This window comes from Lissotriton vulgaris, chromosome 4_1, assembly GCF_964263255.1.
Source record: "Lissotriton vulgaris chromosome 4_1, aLisVul1.2, whole genome shotgun sequence".
NCBI lineage: Eukaryota > Metazoa > Chordata > Amphibia > Caudata > Salamandridae > Lissotriton > Lissotriton vulgaris.
In genome coordinates, this window is record NC_141691.1 from 1495498679 (window position 1) to 1495511784 (window position 13106).

Sequence of the window (13106 nt, forward strand, 5' to 3'; positions counted from 1 at the left end):
GTTAATGTTAACCATTAACTTTTATTTTTCCTAGAATGGTGATTTAATTCATATTATGTATATACTTTGATATATTTGCACCTTATTGTTGAACTCATTTATTATTTTCTCATTTTATGTTTTTTTAGAGTCACATTTTCAGTCACCCCTCTTTTACCCGTTCAGTTCTTATAGTCGGTCTTTCATGTCTTCAGATGAACTTTCTTGATTAGTCAGTTTTTTAGCTTTACCTTTACGTTCTTTACCTGGTGCACGTAACGCCACTGCACGCTTTTCCGGATTCGCCTACTACCAGGAAGCTCTGCTAACCGCGAGCGTTTCAAACTTGAATATCGGCGTTTAACTTTTTTTCATGAGTATTATATTTCAACCGTTCTCGCAGCTACTTTGGAGCTTGCTAGGACGCTAGACTTACCCTGTCTTCCCATTATTTTCAGATATTTTGATAGCCTTAATTTTACACATCTGTTAAAAGAGTAAGTTCCCCTGAGCGGTACTAGTTATTTTGTTTTTTTCACTTTTCACCGTTTGATTGCACTCCATGCACGTATATCGTATACTTAACGTTTTCTCACCATTTTTTCACCATTGTAGATATTATTGTTTATTGCTAACACTATGAATGTAATAGATTCAATGAGCTTTATCATTCTCATTTATAGATATGCTCCCGGACGAAGGGCCATTGCCCGAATTGCATAGGAGCTCATGCTGATCAGATGTGTAATTGTTATCGATGAATATGAAATAACCACTTGAAAAAAAGAACCATAAGAAAAATAAATGAATTTGACAAACTAAAAACTTCGTTCAACGACATTCATTCATAACTCTTTTGAACCTTTTTTGAACATTCTCTTCTGTGCGCCCCATGGAATGCAACCAATTTTCAATTGAATGCACTTCTAACAATTTCTAAATCAATTGTCACGTGGATAGGAGACGATACTGTGGGAGCACCTACTTACAATACGGAACATTCATTTACCATTAAGATTATTCGCTGTGCACCTGTTCAATTTCTAAAAGTACACACCCCTGTGTGCCATGCCCACAAGACTCACTGCCCTGGCATACTTCAGTCACCCCTTAGCTGGCTGCTCTATGCCAGTGGTGTGGTCACGGGTGCACGAGCCCTGTGCCCCTACAGTACCCAGGGCCATTAAGAGTATATGGTGCTGGGAGGTCGTCATTACGAACTCCACAGCACCATAATAGCTACACTTAAGACTGACAAGTTTGATATCAAACGTCTCAGCACATTAAACCCACACTGATGCCAGGGTGGGATTTATTGTAAAATGCACCAGAGGGCATCTTAGAGATGCCCCCTGAAAACTTAACCTACAATCAACGTCTGGTCTGAGAGGCTGCCTAGACTGCCACACAGCTGACATGTTGCTGGACCCCTGGGTGGAGAGCCCCCACTCTCCTGGGCCGGCAAAAATGCACGACCTGGGCGAGGTGCTAGGTCTCATCCCCCAGGATTGGCAGGGGGAACCTTCAAAGGTCTGCCGCCTTTGTGAGCTTCTCCAGACCACTTGCTGTACTGAGCAACTGGCCCCCACCAGTTCTGACCCCCACTCTGGCAGGAAGACTGGCGAGAAACCCTACGTCAGGAAGGGGGGGGGGGGGGGGGGGGGGGTGCCAGCCTGTGCCAACCCCACCCCTTAGGTGGGAGAGGCGAAGTAAAGCACGACCCCGGGCTCCGGTCATCTTGAAGATAGGGAGGCCTGCCCAATCACAGCTAGGCCCCTACCCCCCTCCCACAGGAGAGGAGCAGGCTAGGGGGTGTACCCACCCCAGGACAGGGACCTATTGGTCCCTGACCTTGCCCCACCTGTAACGCCCCTAAATTCAGTATTTAGGGGCACCCTGAACCTTCCTTCCTCAGATCAGAGGGTGTAACAACTGTAGCTTTCCGACCCTGGGAGACCCCCGAGTCTATGCCCAGAACCTTAACCTCACCAGTCGAGTACTCACCTGAAAGCCGATAACTCACTTTCCTTCCATAGGCTAACATTGACTAGTTTCCACTGAAAATTATTCTAAGTGTTGATTTTTGAAACTTTAAAATATTCTTCTAAAATCAGCCGAGTAACAATTTCCGAAATACTCACCTGGGATCAGGAGAGAAGCCAGTGCTGTACTTTCTAGTTCAGTATTGAACAGCAAAAGTTATCTTAACTGTACTTACCAGTTGCCTGCATTTTCTTCCATAGGAAACCATTGACTGATTTTCTCAGAAATTTCTTTGTTGATTTTTGCAAATTACAAATATTCTTTAAAAATTGTACCAACTACTGAAACGTAATTACTTATCTGTCTTAGGTAGAGGTCCCAGTGCTGAACCTAGGAGTTCAGTACTGGATTACAAAAGTAACGGGAACCTACTTTACCTGTGACTTGAATTTCCTTCCATAGGATAACACTGCTAGTTTTTCTCTGAAGTGTCAACTTTGAAAATACATTTATATCCTTTAAAAATTACAACTGTAACCAAAACGCTTTTACTTAACTGTTTACAGCTTAGGTCCTGGGACTGAATCCAGGATCCAGTCCTGTGGTTAGAAAAGTAATCCTGAAAGTAAATAATTGCATTTATGTAGAAAACACCATTGAGCTCAATGTTAAATTGTGTTTAGAATTGTGTTGCCTATTGCAGCACCAGTAACTATTGTATTTACCAAGTCTATTGCCATTCTGCAAAGTAATTACCTAAAGTTACTCATATTGAGAAAAGTATATTTGGATACCTATTGGTTCTAAAATAAAACAACTATTTCTTTGGATATAAAAACAATTGGCCTAGAGTTCTGTTCTTGAGTGTGTGAAACCTTTAGTTGACTGAGTATGTACAACAAATGCTTTACACTGTCCTCTGGTACTGCCTTACTGCTCGACCAAGCTACCACTTTAGAGAGTAATATCAGATATGGCTTTAACCTCTGTTATACTTCTGGGGATTGGGGACACTATATACACTGTACCTGACTTTGGTCCAGTATATATAGAGCCACGTTCTTACAGTACTACAACAACAACAACAACATCTGGATCCAGTATTGGAACCTGCTGGAGTCCACATAAGGAATCTGCACGAAGGAGTATCCCTTAGAAACTTAATTACACCAACAAAAAAAGAAATGCCTGCTGGTAACAGAAACCATGGAGGTGAGAAATTTGCACTCATGTTTTCATACTAGACCATACTCTCCATTTACTGCAGACATAAGCCAATGTGGATACAAAGTTGCCTTGTGGAAATAGCTTCAATCATATTCATCAGTGTATGCAGACAGCCAATTTCTGATTTAAATAGAGGTGAAAGAACTGACTGATGATTGGTTTGGTATTGTGACATTTTACAAGTTACTTAATGTATACATTTGCACAGATGTGATCAGATTTATATTCCGGAACTTTAAAAACTTGCACATGTTTATTGCTAGCCAGGAGTGTGTTTTCTGAATTTTCTGTGACATTTCACTTGTAAACAATGTAATAGTCTCTATTTTATACATGTTCAAGATATTTACTTACTTTTAATCTTAACATGGAATGCACTTACTTGTCAAAGCTATCACTATTTTTGATAAAACTCTCTAGCTTCTCCTTCGCATACTCCACTACATCTGTATGAAGTTCAATACCATGATTTATGCCAAAAGGACCTGAAGTGAAGGAAGAATAACTCACATTTAGAGATCATGACAGAAAACAAATGTAGTGTACACAGTCTTCTGAGTATTTTGTACCAGTGTTAAAGAAACCACAAACACATACAGACTAATTTTCACAAACATTAAGCATATCTAATTGCCAGATTTAGAATCAACTAAACAACTAAAATATTGTATTGACTGACACATGAGATTCAATTAAATTAATGAAGGTAGGCCAAACAGACCATGTGTAAGATGTTCTAATGAAAAGTTCAATACGTTTGCTCTAACTATCCAGAATCTGAAATATCATTTGAAACCTTTCTCACAGTATGACAGTGCTAAAGATATTTGTTTAAACGAAGTAGCAAAACAGCCTTCTGGCTTCTCTCACAAGATACCTTTTAATATTTCAAGAATTCAATGGAATCATAATCATGTGCTAATAATAACATGGGTAATTGTAAACAGTTTGCTACGCGTATATCTGAGGTTGACAGTACTGTATAATAACATATAATCGCAAGGTCCTAGCCTCATTCTGGAAGCAAAAGTCACATACTTACAATGTGCTACAGTGTCAAAAGATCAATATCTCTAGGGTTGCATTCATCTGGTGCTAAAGCTCCCACTTCTAAGTTGAATAGGTAACTCTTGCCTTTTCCCAGCTTCCAGGTTGTAGATTCAATGGAGGCAAGCTGGTGAATGCTCTCAGCCTATCAGCGCTCCATGGCCTGTTCACACAGAGACTCAGTGCATCCTTGTTTCTTTATGAGCAACATACTGTAGAGCTGTTTTGATGACAATGCACAGGGAATTCAACTGTGTAAATGTTACAGTGACATCATGATGGTTTGTGGAGAGCCAGTTGGTTGGGAGAACTGGAGAAGGAGGTAAGGAAGATGTTGAGCTAGAGATGCATCATTATTAAACACTTATTTCAAGAAGAAACGGAGTAAAGCTCGTCTTTTATTGGTGACGAGGTGTAGTCTGTGAAGGGGACAGACAAATGCTGCACCTCCACCTCTGGATTACAAGAGGTAGAGGAAAAGGGAATTTTCTACACATCCTTTTGGACATTGGTGAGTTTTGTTTCTTTTCACGTCACACTAAGAATGACTACGTTCTGACAGCGAATTGTACCTCGGAGTTTCACTGATTATGGAAAATTATCTCATTGAGCATTATTTTTTAACTGTGTGGAGACAGTATCCTCGCGAAGACCCTAACTTGTCAGAAGATATTCAAAAAGCCAACGGATGGAACATACAGCAATTTGGTTAAAGGGAATGGATTATGCTTCCAATAGAAAAGGAGTTGTGGTGGATGAGGTGGAAGGTGTTGTCATCAGTAAGAAAGGATAAAAACAACTTGCGAAGGTCGAAGATGACACAATTACAAAACAAATGGATAACATTATTAGGGAGATAATATTTTTCTGTGGTGGAGTTCCTGGGCACAGTGCTTCCAGCACAATGTGTGTGCAACCAGGAAAATAATAAGTAATAACTATGGAAGGAGAGGACATTTTACAAAAGTATCTAAAACAGAAATGTACTACTAAAATGATGCAGGTTATTTTGACTGTAGATGAAGTCTGAGGATGAAGTAGGAGATAATAGTGAGGAAAATACAATTGTGTCAGTAAAACAAGGTGAAATCAGAGATAAACTAAATTGTGATATATTTAAAGATGATACGGCTACAAGAATATTGGTAGACTGGGGAGGTTTATAAACACTGCTGTCAAAGAAAACATATGAGCAAAGTGGTCAGGGAGAAGTGATCCGCCATTTATTAAGTCAGATATGAGAGCTGTGTGGTATGTGGAGAAGAAACTAGAAATCTTGGGAATGAGATGGATGATGACTAAATTCAAGGGGGAAGCTGTGAATGGGTGGGTGTATGTAACCAATTATGGATTGAACTGGTTATGGTGGCACGATTAGAAAGAGTTGATTATTATTATCAATCTAATGGCTGAAGTGTGGCTCAGGGGTTAGAGGCGGCAGACCCGGAAGCTGAGATCGGCCCCGGACCAGGGTTCAATTCCCCGCCTCGGCGGGTCTTGGGCTCAATAATTCCACGGACTCGATAATTCTCGCTCCGGTGCCTACTTGACTCACGGGTTCACACTCTGCGACTCTGGGTAATAGCTTGCTTAATCTCCACAACGGCCCCTTGCGGCGGGATGCCTGGCTTTCACCTGGAATACCAGGACGGGTTCCCTAAGCAAGCGCATAGATGCCTGCGATGTGGGCGATTTGCGCTATATAAATACATGTACATTTACATTTACATTTGAAGAACTAGTTATTGTAACAGAAAGAATGGAAACCAAGGAAGTAACAGATAACCATGAGAGTGATCTAATGGTAAGGTATCCCAGAGTATTCATGGAGGAGCTTGGCTTATTGAAAGGATTTTCTGACATAATTATACTAAAGAATGTTGTTAAACTAGTAGTTCACAAAGTAATGTTCCAGAGAATCAGCAAAGAGTAGGATAAATTAGTACACCAAGAAATAAATGAGACTACTGAGGCATCTGAATAGTGGGCGCCTGTGGTAATGGCAGCAAAGGAAAAAGACAAGATGTGACTCTGTATTAAATTATGTGACTTAAACAGGAATATTTGGGTGGACAGACAACCTCTTTTGAACATATCGGAAATGTTAGCAACTATAGTAGATAGACTTGTATTTAGTGTTCTACACATGTCTGTTGATTATCACCAGGTTAATTTACATGAAGACTCTAAGGACCTAACATCATTTGTAGCACAGCTAGGATCTTTCCACTACAGGAGAATGCTGATTGGATAACCTTCAGTAACTGCTGTATTTCGGAGGATAATGAAAAGCATATGTGGGTACCTGGAATATGTGCTTTGCTGCCAGGATAATATACTTATTGAGGGGAAAAGTGAATCCAAACATGACATATTTGGGAAAGTGATGGAATGGTTAGAAAAACATGGCCTAGCAATAAAGAGAGGAAAAGGTCAATTAAGAAGGAAAGAGGTAATACTTTGGACATGATAGAACTGCTAAAGACATCAAACCAAAGAAGAGTATAGTAACAACAGTAGAAATGGAACCAAAACCATCTAATAAGGATGAAGTGAAAAATGTCTTGGTCTTGTGGAGTACTGTTCAAAATATGTGACAAACTTTGCTGAGATAGTCTAGGCTCTAAGAGTGATTATGAAGAAAAATGCTGTGTTTGTTTGAAGTGAAAATTGTAATCGAACTTTGAGGTAGTGAAATAGAGTATAATAACAGCACCTTCATTAAGGAACGTTGATGTGTTAAGAAAACGAATATATTACCACACAATGCCAGTAGTGTGGAAGTTGGATTGGTTCTGATGCAAGTCGTGGATGGAGAAGAATGCATATTTGGTTTTGCATAAAGGAGCTTATGAGGATTAGAGATTGCATATTCTGGCTTGTTGTTGGAGAATCAAGCCGTGTAGATTTTATGTGAGGTGGTTGCTTTTTACAGTCAGGACTGATCATAAACCCATAATGTATTTAGATAAGGGTGGTAGAGGATTTGAAGGTAATGTCACTCCACATATCTCAAGATGGATGTTGTAAGTGCTGGACTGCAATTTTGTTTTAGAATATGTAAATGGAACTAAAATTGTAATTGCGGATTGCTTATCAAGAATGCCAGTGAGTGGAGTTCAAACCACTGAAGAGGTGTATGGTAAAATTGAGAGTAGCAAAGATAGAGAAATGGAAATGAGTAGTGATGACTGGGATGTGACAAAGGAAAATGATTCCTTGATGAGACATCTGTAACTCACGGTGGTACAAGGATGGGTGATATGAGTGTTATGAATAAAGAGATTAACAAGTTTTTCAAAGTAATGGCTGAATTACGTGTAATGGAAGGGAAATTGATGAGAAGGAATGAAATTGTTTCGCCTAGTGGAGTCCATGAACGCATTGTCACCATTGCACATGAGGGGCATTCTGGGCACAATATGATGAAGAGAAGGGTGAAGAAGTTATTCTGGTGGCCTGGCATGGATGTTGATATAGTGGAAATTGTGAAGAATGATCATCCATGTGCCAACAGCAAGAACACTAAGACTGTAAGATAACCTCTGCTGAGGTGTACTAACTTCCAGAGTGATCAAGAGAAAGATTGACAATCGATTCTCTTGCAAGACTAGGGTCAAGAAATAGATACATTTTGGCACTTGTTGATTACCATTCAAAGTAAACACTGCAGATGCCATTTAACTTTTGGAATAGGTTTTTGTAGATGAAAGGGTATCAAAGACTATAGTTTCTGGCAATAGAGTGAAGTTTACTTCCAAGAAAGAAAACTGATTATCTTACCAGAATGGGAATCATTCATGAGAGAGGAGGTAATTTTAGACCCCTAGCTAAGGGAGTTAGTTGGTAGAGACAGTTAAGTGTCTTGTAAAAGAAAATATACAGATCTCTTTAGTTAATGGGCTTCCTTGGAAAAGCATGTTGAGAAAGATCATATGGGCATATCTCCTCATTCTATGACAGGTTTGTCACAATGCATATCCTTGAAAGGAAGAACCGAGAAGAAAGGAGTGCCCTGTGTAGTTGTGCGGAAATGAGAGTGTTTGAGTTGATCGTGAGGAGGTAAGGAAGTGAGTCAGTGGAGTGCAGATGATGGCTAGAGAGCACTATAACAAAAAGCAGAATGTGAAGAAACTTGAGATTGAAAGGTCATAAGAAAAGGAGGAATAGTTTGAAAGGCTAATAGCAAACATTCCTTTCCATATAAAGTCAAGGAGGCTAAACACAAAGTAGTTTTGTTGGATGATGGAACTACATGGAGTTTGGGCAATGAATGCAGAATCAACAAACCACAATAAGTTGATGTGCCAATTTATTCTCGTAATGATGCATGTAAGTACGTTACATTATATTGTGCAGGGATGTTGGAAGTAACTTATTCATGAATATGTGTATTATGATTTATGATGTTTTGTATACATATGTTTCCTGTATGTTCAGTTTAGCTACTGTTGTACCTATGTTTTGTTTTGTTTTGGAGGATTAAAGGAGGAGATGGTGTCGAAGATAATGGAAAGGGAACAGAACTGTGGGAATGTTACAGTGATATCATGATGGAATGTGGAGAGGGAGTTGGTTGGGAGAACTAGAGAAGGTAGTTTGGAAGATGTTGAGCTGGAGATGTAGCATTAATAAAGCTTATTTCAAGAAGAGACTGAGTAAATGTTGTCTTTACACATGCACATTGTGATATCTGTGTACAGCAAGATCCACTTGGTCTTTACTAGTGTAAAAAAGGTCTGAGAGGATGAAATGCAATCTGCTCCAGAATTTTTATACAGATGCCAGAGACTGTTGACTTTAGCACTGGCACAACTAGTTACTAAAAAAACAGTTTTATTAGCTAGGGAGTTTGGATGCTTACAGTCTGTGCCTCCAGAGGCCCTTTGGAAGCATTTAAAATGCTACCTATACATACACTATTACAATGCAATATGCTGAACTACCTGCAGCACTAGGGAGCTTGGTAAGAATGTGTACTCGGAGGAATATGGAAGCTTGGGAGGTAGAGTATGCTAAAATATGTATTTTGAAACCGTGTACCTTGAAAGTTGTACCAACATTGGTTTATGGCCCCAGACCACTGTCTGGGGCCATAAACTACTGTAAATTTGAAAGTTCTTGACCTCATTGTGCAAAGTTGGGTCATCTATGCTTGAACCTTAAAACGGAGTGGATTCCATACATCGAATACATTACTATTGTTACTCCTGGTTCTAATTATTTTCTACTGACCAAATTATGACTTTTTATTGTATATACTTGTGGTAATTTACATTATCTTTGAAAAGCGTTGGTTTGTGACACCCCTGCTTGCCACAGTAATCACTCTGGGTCTCGTGGTTAAGCTACTGAATTGGGTTCCAAATCCAGTTACAGTATTTGCCTCTAAGTAATGTGATATTGGGCAAATCACTAAGGCCCTGATTTATATCTCAGCAGACGGGTTACTTGTCACAACAGTTGAAGATATCCCGTCCGTTGAAATATACTCCAAGGGTCAGCTGGATGACTTCCTGTCAATAAGCTCCAGTCCCCTCCCCGCAACTGTGCAGCTGAACTGCTGCAACGGGCCGTGCCTGTACCTGCAACTGGACCTACCTGAGCCTTGCTGGTCTCTACAAGGATAAGTCCCAGAATATTCATCAGGTGCCTCCCCAAGTCCTGGGCCCTTGATTGGCATCAGAGTGCACTCCTCTGGACATAATGGAGAAATCCTGAAGTTTTTGGCTCTTTGCCACTGTGAATGGGCCTGTTTGTGCAAAGATCTTGCCACCGATGCCACTCGCGCTGAGAAGGAGGAGGTGGAGCAAGAAGGAGCTGTGCTGCTGGAACTTCCAGTGGTCTTCTGTATTTTTCCCCCAGAGGATTCTGCTGCTGTCGTTGCCCTCGCTTGTCGCTATGGGGGAAAGCTCTGATGCTTGAGCGGGTCCCAGTGGGTTCCAGCAAGCAGCTTCATTGCTGAGAGGCAGCAGAGGGTTAACGGTGGTGTGAGTATGCGACCACAGAACGAAGATGAGTCCAAAGAGCCCATGGAGCCTGCAGTGTTCTGCATGACATGCAGACCCCGTGTGAGGTGTGCTCCTTCTTTACCTCATGTGTTCACACAAGGATTCCTTTCAAGCCTGTGTTGGAGGTGAGGGAGCGGGTGCACAATTTAGGCATTACAGTGCTCTTTATAGAGCAGGTGTGGATTTTGCTTTTGAGGCACCGCGTGTAGGATCTCAGTGATTGCTGGTTCTGGCTCCCGTTGCTGTTAGTACCTATCTACTTTGACTGAGTGATTTTCCTCCCTGTGCTATTTTACTGGATGGCAGTGTTACCAACTAAGACAGCAATACATCAACTCTTGGAGCAAGCATTCATGTAAAACTGTTGGTCTTGGCAAACTCATAGCTCATGATTATGGAACATATGACTATGCAGAGCATATACTGAGGCCAAGAGGAAGGAGAAGTGGGCTGACTACTTTGGTCAGCTGAGAGGGGATAAAAGTGCCATCAGAGAACGCCCAGGAGATGGGCATAGAGCGCTGTTTGGGCACCCAGAGCCTATCGTCCTTACCCTCAGATGTCTTTGTGATCTCCGCTTCTATTCAAGAGCAAAGAAGGGTTGCTAATTCAGGGGAGCTCAACATGTTGGCTGGTATTAAAGAAAGCATTGGGGGCACTCTGGATGCCAATGCTCCTTGTATTTGTCCCCTACCTGCCTCCAATTATAGAGAATAATGGATTGTCAGCAGAATCAACCAGAGGGTGGGCAGGTGGTGACCACTTAAGTGTTGTGGCTCCCTGTCTCACTCTCCGTCTCAGAGTTTGACTGCTGCGATCCTGCTGTCCCTCCAGGAGGATCATCATGATCATCTCATTAACCTCTCTCCCTTTGGGTAGGTCAAGCAGACTCAGGTGAGGTGTCTGTCCCAATAAGGATTCAAGGCCGAAGTTTACATTTGTTTCACTAGGAAGTTGACTCTCTGTTGAGTTTACTGTGACCACCACGACTACTGCCGCCCCTGTTCCTCTTTCCTCTGAGGCCAAAAGGGCCCAGTCTTTAGCGTGTAGGCAGAAGTGAGTCAGGGCAGTTGCTGGGTTATCGTCTTCCTTGCAGGATTTTCTTGCAATACATTTTAAAGTCAGAAAAGCCCAATGTCCTCCCTGGCTGAGGGGGAGAGTATTTTTATTGTGGTCAGAAACAATGTTATTTTGATGTCAAGAATGGATCTGTCGGAGAGGACATTTATCTGTGGCGTAATAGAAAGTGGTGCTAGGAGGCATGAGGCCCCCATAGTTGAGCTTCCCTCCTATGTGGAACCTGCGGAAAAAATGGAAAAAGAGACAGTTCTGAGCCCCTAAATCTCCTGCTTGAGTGTGTGACAACGTCTGAGGTACCTAGAGTCATTAAGGCACTCTAAGCTGATCTAGAGTTTTCAAGGGTAGAAGGGGGAGCCCTAGGAGTTAGAACGCCAAGGTCTTCATCCTCTCCAATAATTATGAGAGTAGTTGGGTCTGGTGTAGCCTTGATTGAGGCAAATGCGTAATGGACAACCTGAATGTAATATTTCTACCATGTACGAGGAGTGTGAGGAATCGATGATTGGGCCTATGAGGGGGATTGATGACGATAATGAAGATAAGCATTTTAAACATGAACTAACAAACAAGACAAATTTCATGTAAAATGTTTCTGATTTCACCCAAGACTTGTCAATGTTGAATGTTCTCTCCCTAATGCAAACAAACTTTCAGGGAATGTTAAAGGTATTGGTTTAAAAAAATACTCAAAATGTTAAGCTTATCCAACTACTTGAAAGTATTAGTAAATCACTAAGGGATGGTTCTACGGATGTGATCTTGGGAGGAGATTTAAATGGTGTTATTCCTAACTCTAGTAGCCCACCCCCCCAAGGGGTCCATCTATCTACTTGCACTGTAAATGTTGAGATATAGGTTTCTAGATGTCCCTACCTAGTTTTAAAAACAGGAAGTGCATTTGGGAAACAAAGGGTTCTAAGTGCAGCCTCACTATATTGTTGAGTACAGGGGTGAGAAAGAGGGTTCAAGATAGGAGAGGAGGCAGAAAGCATAAGCGTTGTTTGAGGTCTTGTGGTGCAGAGTCCCTGAGCCAGACTCCCAAGCCTCCAGCTCCAAGGGCGACCCTAAAATAAATTAACCACTATGGGCAAGACAAGCAAAGGAAGCTTCCAGAGAAAGGGAGAGGGCAGATGAAGGAATGCTCAAAAGTGGCAAAAAATGTTTCTGGGGACAACAATTAAAAAAAACTAAAAAAACATTAAAAATACTTAACGTATTAAAATTCGCAGGGGAGATCTCTAAATAACTCCGCACATCATAGCAGTTAAGTATGACAAAAAAACATTTGTTGATTCAAACAACTCCTCCCTAGTCCAGACAGGAGGCCAGGCACCTGTAAGCAATTGGCACCACCACAGTTATTCCTAAAGTTGACAATCTAACAGGAAAACACAGAACTCAGTTAGTCAGCTCCTTAATAGATCAAGTCTGCCAAGTGTATTTGACAATATTAAAAGATTAAGGAAGATTTCTTCAAAGGACTTGGCTCTGGTTGGTTTCAGGTAGATTGCAGGGGAAGAACTAATCAGTGTACTGTTTGTTCCAAAGGAGACAAGGAACTTAGTAGAGTCTTCTGGCTCAGCCTTCGCAGAAAATGGCATTGGTCTTAGTTATGGAAGAGAGGCAATGCTTGCACATGTTGGCTAACCGGGGGAGGGCTCTTATACTGATTTACTGCCATTTGTAAAAGATCATTGAGGGTTAAAATGTAACCAGGTTTTTCTTGCGAGGCCCATGGAGGGTTAAAATGTAACCAGGTTTTTCTTGCAAGGCCCCCTG

At 41.2% G+C, this 13106-nt stretch overlaps 1 protein-coding gene across 6 annotated transcripts in view; it reads right to left on the minus strand.

The window, feature by feature from the left end:
* PCMTD1 (protein-L-isoaspartate (D-aspartate) O-methyltransferase domain containing 1) overlaps positions 1-13106 on the minus strand; it is a 507689-nt gene that overhangs the window by 290557 nt on the left and 204026 nt on the right. For all 6 annotated transcript variants that reach the window (XM_086965738.1, XM_086965737.1, XM_086965742.1 and 3 more), the window contains one exon: positions 3572-3674. In XM_086965738.1, the coding sequence (XP_086821864.1) occupies positions 3572-3674 (103 nt within the window). The remainder of the gene's footprint in view (positions 1-3571; positions 3675-13106) is intronic.